At 34.5% G+C, this 11381-nt stretch overlaps 1 protein-coding gene across 1 annotated transcript; it reads left to right on the top strand.

Annotated features, from left to right (window-relative positions):
- The first annotated feature begins 237 nt into the window (after positions 1-237).
- LOC109440943 (uncharacterized) lies at positions 238-6042 on the top strand. Its single transcript, XM_019721115.2, has 3 exons — positions 238-636; positions 2857-2934; positions 3750-6042. The coding sequence occupies exons 1-3, from the start codon at positions 580-582 to the stop codon at positions 4101-4103; spliced, it is 489 nt and encodes a 162-aa protein (XP_019576674.2). The 5' UTR covers positions 238-579; the 3' UTR covers positions 4104-6042.
- Positions 6043-11381: the final 5339 nt, after the last annotated feature.

The following is an 11381-nucleotide window of genomic DNA, read 5'->3' as shown; positions in this document are numbered from 1 at the left end:
TTTTCCTTTGTCCATTTCATTATAGCCACTCACTTAGTGTGGTAGATTTTAGTCACGATTCACCTAAACTTATCGCTATCCAGTAATCTCAGTATTGTCTTATTTTTGGACAGTTTTGACATTAGTCATCACCATAATCCCTCTGTTTGTTTAGCCACAGAATTCTGCAATATTTATAATCAAGGCGTGGCTTTGTGCGCTTTTTTAGAAGCAAAAACTAAATTCCTAACCTGTGAGAAATCAAGTTTCAGTGATTTTAAATAATTTTTGTGAAATGAGGGCAAGTGTTTACATCTGCTCAGAATCCTAGAGTCATTCTTACAGTTAATTTTTTACATGTTGTTTTTGAAGGGAGCAACTTTTTCTGTTTATTTTTCCACAACTAGCATAAATTATGTACTTTGGGATTTAATATGGACATTATTTTTTCAGAAAATAGATGACTACTAGCTTACGTAATCAAGACTAAATAAATTCACAGTTATTAATTTACTATAAACCCAGTGTTTCCTAACTTCTAATCCACAGAGTGAGTACAGACATCTTTGGAGCTGCATTTGAGAAACCAGCACCCTCAGAATGAATGGAAAACAACGGCAAAATGCTGTGGATATTGAACAAAATGCAGCTGAGCTGGTGAGTATTGTAAATATCTTTAATCCTTTCATGACTAAGAGCCTTACTTGCAACATTTAACATTTAATTCTTCAAGAAAATTTAATTGCATTTTTTTCTGATGTTTGCTATTACAGGATGAATGCAATCTGGTATGTTATTATAAGTAATCGTTAAGTGTTGAAGGAATTATTTAGTATGCCAAATAGTGCTTTCACATCATTGGGAATTTTGCATTAGACTTTTGCCTAAATTTTGATATTTATATCAAAAACCTATAATAAGGTAGCGGTAGACAACATTTGAGTAGATGATTTGAAATGTGTTTATAGCAAATATTAACAATATTATCTATACTTCTACATATTTTAATCCAATGAAAATATTTATTTTCCTTGGCTTACTTGTATTTCAAATCATAACATGAAAAATATATTATGGTTGAGAAATTATGTTTGAAATGTATTACTCTAGTAATATGAAAATTCTATTTCGTAGACCATATAAAGGGTCTCACTCACCATTCAAACAAATCCCTTCATTTTCCAAATACAGACATTGAAACATTAGGAGTCTACCTAGACAGTGACCAAGCCAGAAATTGAACTCAAGTTTCTCACATAGAATCTTTTCATTATAAGAAACTACTTTTCAAAAAACCTTGCCTACTATTTCTTTAACAAAGAAAAATATATTTTATAATTAACTTGAGGTTTTAGAACCAAGAGACAAGTCAAACAAAATAAATACAAAGATAGGATTTGACTTAAAAATTGCTTTATAGCTTGAAAGTTGTATTTGTGATCAGTTTGGGGATTCAATAACTATAGCACCATAATCTTAATTTATAGGATGCTTCATATATCAAGGAAGCTGAAAAATGTCACTGCTTTAATATCTTACATACATATTTTATTTCCTCCATTTCATAATATATTAAATACGAGTTATGGTGTCCCCATATGTGAAAAACATTTATGCAATTTGTTTCATTAGATCAAATAATTAATTAATTACACTAAAACAAAACAAAACAAACAAAAAAATCCCCAAAGAGTAAAACCAACTTCTGAGACTATGAAAAGGAATGGTTAGAATTTACCATCTTTTAGTAATCTGACAGACAACCTCTTAGCTGCCCCCAAACAGGGGGTAGAAGATGTTTTTTCGTTTTGCACTTATTATATAGATTTGTTTTTTACATTTGGAAAATGTAGAAAATTACAAAGAAAAAATAGTCACCCATGATCCCTCCCAGAAAAGATCGCTGCTAATATTTTGCTTCCTGTCTTCTCCCACTCCAATTTAATGTAATTTTATTGTTTGGGTTGATTTATTTTGCCACATGAAATTTTTGTCAATGTGCCTATTTATTTCCTCCAGAAAGTTCCAAAGAGCTCTTCATTAAAATTCAGAGAATTGAGAGCTTATACTACTGAAACGTTTTATAAGAGGACCTTTATTCAAGTTGTCTTTTTGTTCCTTAGTAAAGTTGCATGGTTTTCTTTATATAAGTTCTACAGCATTTTATATGGGTAAGCATTTTATATGCTTTATCACTACTGTGAATAGCAGTTGCTAGTATATACAAATATACATAAAACAAGTGTTGTTACAAATATTTTTCATATTTTTATAATCAGCCAATGAGTTCTTATTATTTTGATAGATTACATGAAATTCTGTTTGTACACAATCATAGCACATGCAAATAATGTAAGTTTTATCTTCACATTTCCATTATTCATACATATTAATGAGAACCTCTAAAAAATGACCTAATATTGGTAGTAGAAGACATTCTTCACTTCTGACTTTAAAGGAAGGTATCTGATGTTTCATTGTTAAATATGATGTTGGTTGTTATTTTGAGGTAAACATTTCTTGTCACATTTGGGAATTATTCTTTTATTATTATTTCTTTGAGATTTGTATTGGTTGTCTGCTTTTGTCAGGACTAAATGCTGAAATTTGTTAAATGATCCTTGAGCATCTACTGAGATGATCATTTCATTTTTCTTCTCTTATCATTTGATATGAAAAGTATATTCATATAATTCATATCCCTAAAGCGTAATTAGAGTTTCAGATTCTCCTAGAATTGGTTAGCTCTTCATTTAATACATGTTAGGTTTATGTAAGTTTTATATATTTTATTTATTTACATCCCTGGATAAAATAAATTTTCCTCATCCTTAAAAACCAAGGTTGTTTGTTTGTTTTTAAATTCTTTTTCTGCAGTTACCCAGAAATCCATACTGTTCAAATGAAGGAACACACTGTGGTTGTAGATTGCCTGTGACCTTCCAGCCTCAGTGGGTAAGGTCTGGGGGCTGGGGGAGGTGGGGAGTCTTCAGTAGTCCTTTGGAACAATGGAGAAATGAGACAGGAAGGCCCCACTCTGCAGGGCTCTGCTTTCCTTTAACCCCTCACTGGCTGTGCACTTTGGCTACTCTACACTTCTGAGCTACTATTCCACAATCTGTAGGTAACACCTAAACTTACAGCCCCCAACAGTTTATTAGTGCTATATTCTATTCCTTTAAGATCCCCTCCATACCAGAGATTTTCTATTTTGATGTCTTTCCAAAGTCAATGGAAGTTCTTTTATTTATGTTTAATAGTTTAAAATGTATTGAATAAATAATTTTGTAATTGTAATATCTCAATATGTAATGTGAAAACAGGAAATAATGATGAGCAACAGAATACCTGCAATTTTCCATCACCCAAAGATAACTATCTAAATGTTTTGATATATCTATTCATTAATTTTCTACCCATGGGAACTAATTAGATAATTTAATTTATACTGCAAAGTTAGTAGCTGATAATAACTAAACATAATATATCCCTGAGGCAATCCATTTGCATTTGGGATGCCACCTTATGGATTTAGTTCAAAGGGGTAACTTGTCCTAATGGACTTGTAGACAAGGTGTGTGTGTGTGTGTGTGTGTGTGTGTGTGTGTGAGAGAGAGAGAGAGAGAGAGAGAGAGAGAAGTGATACATTGTCTTTTGAATTACAGCATTTGGAGTAATGAAGAAGGTTAGCCTTATTCTGATTGCAAGCGTTTACCTAAGTTGCTACTATGTAATTTGCTGAAATATGCACTTATTGTAATCCTTTGCAGGTTACAGCAAAACCGTGGTCACTATGGAAAACATTTCTAGTGTGTCTTTTGGCCTGTCTAATTGCTATGGCCCTTGTTGTTCTGGTTTTATATTTTGTCCACTTCGGCAAGCCTACCATTGGTACCACCGTCATTATTCAGACAGATGGAAAGTCCAGTCATGTCACCTGCATCACTGGTTCTGCCCCATCTCCTGCTTTATCACTCCTACCTGGGTCTCAGAGCACCTTGCCTTCTATCCCTGTGGCCAACCAAAGCTCCCCTACCACAGTGCCTCCATCTGCCATGGAGACAACTAAACCCACATCAGTGGACCACGAAGTTATCATTGAAAACGGAGAAGAATATTTTTGAGCCCTCAGCCCTCCTCAAGCCAGATCAACACTCTTACCCTGAAGGAGCCATGTCCAAGCTGTTTTGACCTCCCTGCCAAGAGGTTCCAAAATATTTGACTTCATGAGATCTTGCCTCTCTTGCTCAATCATTTGCTGGATTGCCATATGGTGATGATTCAGTCTTGGGCCCGTCAATGTTCAAATGATTAGAAAAGAAAAATTTCAGCTGAACCTGATTAACTCATCTAGGCTGGGGCCCAGAGTTTTCTCTTCACTCTTCCTGTACCAATAACCTCAGTTATCACTGATGAAGATTCCAACTGCGGAACAGGTAGCCACGTGTACCCTACTCTACTTACCTCCCTTCCTGCATGCTGGTTCTTAAGACAGTATTTACCATCCATTGTTGATTATTTCCCAATCTATTTTCAGCATTTGTATCCCAGAAGGGAAAAAGGAAATGTTCAAAGTGGTTGATGTGCACAAATTATTAAATACCTATTGATCATTACAAAAGTATTTCTCCTATTGGTGAATTCAGAAAAGAAGGGAGATCAGGGAGGCTGGGAATGATTAAGGAAGATTTCAGAGAAGAGCTGAAAGTTGAAAAAGGGTGAATGTTTGGATTTAAGTAGAGAAAATTAAAGTAGAAAATGGGAGGGCTAAGGGGGTTTAATAGATTAAAATTAAAAATACATTGAGAAATACTTCAAATGTAACAAGTGATGTATTTTATATAACTGCACTTTTTCACTGAATATTTTCCATATGTGATAGTTTGCTTAATCTCTAAATTACTAATAAAATTTGAACTTTTGAACTGTTTTATACTTTGTATTGTAACTTTGAGGGCACATTGCTTATAATTTACTATGAAACAAAGACTGTTGTTCAATATTACTTTGTTTTGAGTGTTTGATACTTAATATAAGCATACACATTTCAATCTGGAAAAACCTTTAGGGTTAAAGCAAACTGTCCATTCTACACCCAATTTCCAAACTCTGCAAAAGGGTAAGACTGTCCCAGAGAAGGGAGAGGGGCTTCTAGTCAAAGACTCAGACCCTAAGAGTTGTCACTAGAGCCTGGATCTCCAGCTTACAACTTCTGCTTCTATTTTGCATACCATTAAATGTTCTAAATATGTTGTTTTGTTTTTCAAGATTTCCTAAAACAAAAGATTTTTGTTTTGTATAATTGTACATTAATTTGCTGCAGTCAATAATAACCCATGTAAATTAGCATAGACCTTGAGGCGTAACTGAATATTTAGCTCTGCAAACAAAATATTAGAAATGTGGTCATTCTTTAGATAATTGTTATTTTGGGGCAGCTAGTATTATTTCTCAGACACTGGGGAATGTAAAAATTTGTGTCTTTGAAGAGTAATTTTTTATACTACAAACATTATTTGACAATAGACTTTAAGAGTGATGAAACGTATTATGTAAATTTTAGAAAACAAATTTCATGAAGCTCTAGATAAGATTAATAAACAAAACGGTGTAAGTGTGCATGCATTTTTCCCCAGTATAGTTTTAAATCAATTTATTTCTATACTTCTGATTTAAATGCTTGTGAAGAAGAAAGATTAAATTCACTAGGTTAAAATGTGCTTCTTTATAGGATTTAAATTTAACTTTGTGATAAAAAAGAAAACCTTTTAATACAAAGAGCTGAAATAAATTTACTGCTAATAAAATTTATTTTTGAAGTTTGGTATTCTAGAAGCTATCCTAAGTGACTTAATGTTGTGATAAAAGCTACTATTTACCTCCTTTACTCTTAGATATAATACAGAATACAGTATGGTAATACCAGAAGGATAATTTCTTTGTGTTTAAGAAGCACCTTCTATTAACAATGAATTTCCTAACATCAAATATTTGGTTGGAGGATATTGTGATTAAGGTTATATGAGATCATGAAGGTTCTGTGCTTTGTAAAATAGAGAAGTGAATGAGCTCTTGGATTCTTTTTTTGCTTTAGACTTTTATGGTTTAATAAAATGTTAAATTAGTAAACAAAGTTGTGGCAAGTATCTTCACAAGTTAAAATACGTAACTTGAACAAAAATTTTAGAAAACACTATGAAAATACTAAGTGAAATTTGCATAGTTAATCAACAAGTAATCACCCAGTTTTAATGATTTATTCAGCAAATATCAAAACCTTACATTTGTTCTAATATTTATTATTTAAAAATTTTATTCACCATACTTGAATGACAGTAATATATTTTAAATCAGTCAGGACTCTTCTCTATTTAAAGCATCTGAGTCCATCATTTGTTCTTAAATGTAAAGTAACTCATGGGATTAAAATGATAAGTTTTCAATACATTTCACCAAATAAGAGTATAATTCACTTTTTTGGATGCTTTACTAAAAAACAAACAAACAAACAAAAAACATTTCCATTGGGCGTTTTGTTTATCTATGAAAATCTGCCATAATAGGTGGCCCTGCCCCATGATGGTGTCCACAAATATTTTAGGGAACACTTTCAGAAATTACACTGTTTAAGCCACTCACCTTGATACTGTGCAGTTTCAAAAGCTTTTTGAACTTTGGAAGCATCTCAACTTTGTAACAAAGTATTTGTGAATTTTCCCCTGCTTAGTCTTCAATAACTTCCTAAGCTTCTTATTAATTGCCATTATTGTGATAGGCATATAATATCAGTGCTATGATCAAGTCAAACATGTTTCTAGTTTGTCATGTCTCCAGCTGACTTTTGTCAAGGTATCATGAGAGCATTTTCTAAGTTTTGTAGAAGTTTTTTTTTTTTTTTTTTTGTCTTTCAAAATGCTCCCTACCATGAAACAATTTCTTCCTAAACAATCACAAGCAACAGTCATCATTTTTCTCACCAGTTTCGATTTTTTAAATTATTTTCTCCATTTACATTGACTTCAGAGGAGGCTTCCTTCTCATATTGCTTTTGCACTTATCGGACAGGATGTTTAAAAATGTCCATTATGTACCCCAAGGCAAAGCACAAATAAAACAAACACAGGGTAGATTAACAATAAAAAGATGAAACTAATTGTGCATCTTGTCACCAAGATGGTGGCTTACCAGACAGCAGCCTTTGTCCTCCCACAAAGATCAACAATTATACAGCTATCCATGAACAAGAAGAGCTCTGGGAGAGCACTGGTGTCCACTTACGAAACTTCACCAACATAGCAGAACAAAATATCTAATAATAAAAAAAAGAAGGAAGGCAGCTTCATTTTGCCTGCCTCACCCCATCTCCCAAGCAGGCATTGTTCAACACTAAGTGGGAACTTCCCAGCTAGAAATCATTCCCTGTGCCAAGAAAAGATGAGCAGGGTGAGTAACCAGCTTCCTCAGACCTTTGGCCCAAAGATCCCTCATTGATTTTGCCCCACCAAGATTGGCAAAGCTGAGACATATAAAGATGGCTAAGAACAAGGAAGAAAAAGCAGGGCCTTCTAATAGCAGCCATGCAGCAAGAGTCGTTGTGGTTCACAGCAACCTTCTCTACAGATAAATCCAGCAGTTTATGCCACCAAAGAAGGAATTAATCAGCCAGCCCAACTGCAGCAAACCACCTGCAGAATTCACCAGCTTTTGCTCCCCAGGTATTTGTTTGCTGATGCCAGCCATCTGATTCCTTCCCCACTCCCTTCCATCTCTGCCTCAACTGGAGCCTGGGAACTGCACTGGCAGCCAGCAGTGGTGTCCACTAATTTTGGCCATCACTGTTGCCTGCCTTGGTTCCTAGTCACTGGACCTAGAGGTGATGCTGAAGACCCCAATATCCCGTGCAGCCACTGCAAACGCCTCACAATGCTTGTCAAGGACCACATGGTTGTCAATGTTGTGGGTCCCAGTGGCCTGAACCAAACAGCATGCCCTGGTGGACCCAGTGCTGCCACATAGTCCCACGCTTGGCACCCTACACAACTAGACCCTCGGTCATAATATGCTGCAATATGCTTCCACCCACAGTTGACAGTCTTCCCATACTGAAGTCAGTCCATAAAGTCTGGAGAGGTGACTGCTTCTTTAAATACACAGACACCTACACAAGGCTACAGAGATCATATAGAATCAGGGAAATGTCAGTCCACCAAAGGAATACCGTAAACTCTCAGTAGCAGAGAAAGAAATGGATTTCTAAGAATTACCCAACAAATAAATTCCAAATAGCTATTCTGAAGATGCTCAGAGAACTACAAGAGAACACAGATAAATAATTTAACAATACCAGGAAAACAATACAAGAACAAAATGAGAAGCTCAACAAAGAGGCAGAAAACACGAAAAAGAACCAAACAGAAATTTTGAAACTGAAGAATGCAATGATTGAACTAAAGAATTCAACAGTGATCTTCAACAACAGACTTGACCAAACAAGAAAAGGATTGGTAAGTTTTAAGACAGATCAATTGATATTATCCAATCAGAGGAAAAAAGAAAAAAATAAACGGAAGAGTGAAGAAAATCTTTGTGATTTATGGGATACCATCAAAATAACCAGTTTGCAAATCATTAGAGCTCCAGAAAAAAAAAAAAAAAGAGAAGAAATAGATGACAGAAAGTATATTTAAAGAAATAAAGGCTGAGAACTTCCCAAATCTGAGGAGATAGTTGGATAACAAAGCTCATGAAACTCATAGGTCACTAAACAAACTCAACTAAAAAGATCCTCTCCAAGACACATTACAATAAATCTGTCAAAAATCAAAGACAAAGAAAGAGTCTTAATCTTTTCATTTCTGCTTGAATAACTCCTTTTGGCATTTCTTGTAAGGCAGGTCTAGTGGTGATGAATTTGCTGGGCTTTTGTTTGTCTGGGGACATCTTTATCTCTCCTCCTACAAGCTAGACAAGGACATTACAAGACAACAAAACCACAGGCCAATATCTTTAATTACCATTGGTACAAAAATTCTCAACAAAATATTAACAAACTGAATTCAACAGTATATTAAAAGGATCATAGACCATGAGCAAACTGAAAATTTGCTGTATGGCAAAAAACCATCAGCAAAATTAAAAGGCAACCTACAGAATGGGAAAAATAAATTTGCAAATCCTATATCTGATAAGAGGTTAATGTTCAAAATATATAAAGAATTCATACAACTCAATAGGAAAAAAACAAAAAACAGAAAAACAACAGTCTGATTAAAACATGGCCAGAAGAACTGAATAAACATTTTCCCAAAGAAGACATGTGAAATGCTAACAGGCACATGAAAGGTACTCAACATCACTAATCATCAGGGAAATGCAAATCAAAACCATGAGCTATCACCTCACAGCTGTTAGAATGACTATCATCAAAAAGACAAGAGATAACAAATGTTGGTGAAGATGTGAAGAAAAGGAAACCCTTGGCACTGTTGGTGGGAATGGGAATTGGTGCAGCCACTGTGGAAAGCATTATAGAGGTTCCTCAAAAAATTAGAAATAGGATTATCATATGATCCAGCAATCACACTTTTAGGTATATAGTGGAAGGAAATGAAAACAGAATCTGGAAGAGATGTCTGCACTCCCGTGTTCAATGCAGTGTTATTCACAATAGCCAACATATTAAAGCAACTAAGTGTCAATGGATGAATGGGTAAAGAAGATGTTTTACATATATACTCATCACTAAACAAACTCAGGTTATAGAAAGTTATGGAAGTTATAGAAAAATAATATATAGAAGTTTTTTTCACACACGCATTAAGAGACTGAAGGTAACTGGTCCAGAGTTGGAAAAAGTAGAAAAAGAGTTGGCTGTCAGAGACTTAGACTCCTTTATTTCATTGTTAATTAACACATCCATCACTCACTTATTTCTCTTCTTTTATGTGAAGATTTTAGTTCTACCCTCTTAGCAAATTTTAGTGATACAGTACAGCATTTCAACTATAGTCACCATATTTTACATTGTACCTCAGAGCTTATTCATTTTATAGCTGGAAGTTTGTATCCTTTTACAACCTTCTCCCTAATTCCTTCACTCCCCTCAGCTCCTGGAAACCACTTTTTAATGCTCTGTCTCTACAAGTTTGATGTCACAATTTACATCTTTTCACCATGTGTATTCATTGACAAATTATTATACTTTTTAAAATATTTTTGTCATTTAACCTCAGACTAGTTTTATAAGTGATTTATGCACCGTTGTTATGACATGAAAGTATTCTGAATTTAACTATACATTTACCTTTATCAGTGAAACATACTTTCATATGCTTTCCTGTTTCTAATTAGCATCTTTTCATTTTTAACTTGAAGAAGTACCCTTAACATTCCTTATAAGGTCAGTCTAGTGGCGATACACTCCTCCAGTTTTTGTTTGCCTGGAAAACTATCTTTTCTTAAATTCTGAAGGACAGCTTTGCTGGGTAGATTATTCTTGTTTGGCAGTTTTTCCATCTCAGTATTTTGAACATATCATGGCACTTCCCATAGTTTGCAAATTTTCTGCTAAAAAATCCACTGATTGTTTAATGGGTGTCCCCTTGTATATAACAAGTTGTTTTGCTGCTTTTAAAATTCTCTCTCTTTTTTTTTTTTTTTTTGACAATTTAATTATAATGCATCTCAGTACGGTTCTTTAGATTTGACTTATTTGGAACTGTCTAGGTTTCCTGGCTCTGCATGCCTGTCTCTTTCCCCAGGTTAGAGAAGTTTTCAGCCATTATTTATTTGAATAAGCTTTCTCTCTCTCTCTCTCTCTCTCTCTCTCTCTCTCTCTCTCTCTCTCTCTCTCTCTCTCGCTCTTTCTCTGTCTCTCTGTTTCTCTCCTTCTGGGACTCCTTTAAAGTAAATAATGGTTTGCTTGATGTTGTCCAATAAGCAGGAACAATGCTCTTAACCACTCTACCATGTGACCTTCTCTCCATAAATGGATAGATGGACACATTCCTCAGAAGTCTTTCATATTAATGGGGACTAAAGGAGAGAATGATATTGCAAAGACATGTGGGTTAATGCTGTCCCTTTGTCCATGGAAGACCCAGATTCTGTTACTTCCAACTTAATTTTTTTTTTTTGGGGGGGGAGTAGAGCTGAATACAAAGTCTTGTGCCAATGTGACTACCTTTAGATTCCTTTCTCTAGGCAGCCATTTTCTCTTTCTGTGTCTTCTTAAACATATTACATCTTTCCTCCAAGTAGAATAAATGAAGAGATATAGTATAGTATTAAACACACACATACATTCAATATTTATTAAATGCCTGTTGTATATAAGGACCTCCCTTATATATAACGTAAGGGAGGTCCTTATATATAGTCCTTTTGTGTGGAGTTAGAATGGA

This window comes from Rhinolophus sinicus, linkage group LG09 (genome assembly GCF_036562045.2).
Source record: "Rhinolophus sinicus isolate RSC01 linkage group LG09, ASM3656204v1, whole genome shotgun sequence".
Lineage (NCBI taxonomy): Eukaryota > Metazoa > Chordata > Mammalia > Chiroptera > Rhinolophidae > Rhinolophus > Rhinolophus sinicus.
This window is presented reverse-complemented; position numbering and strand designations above follow the sequence as displayed.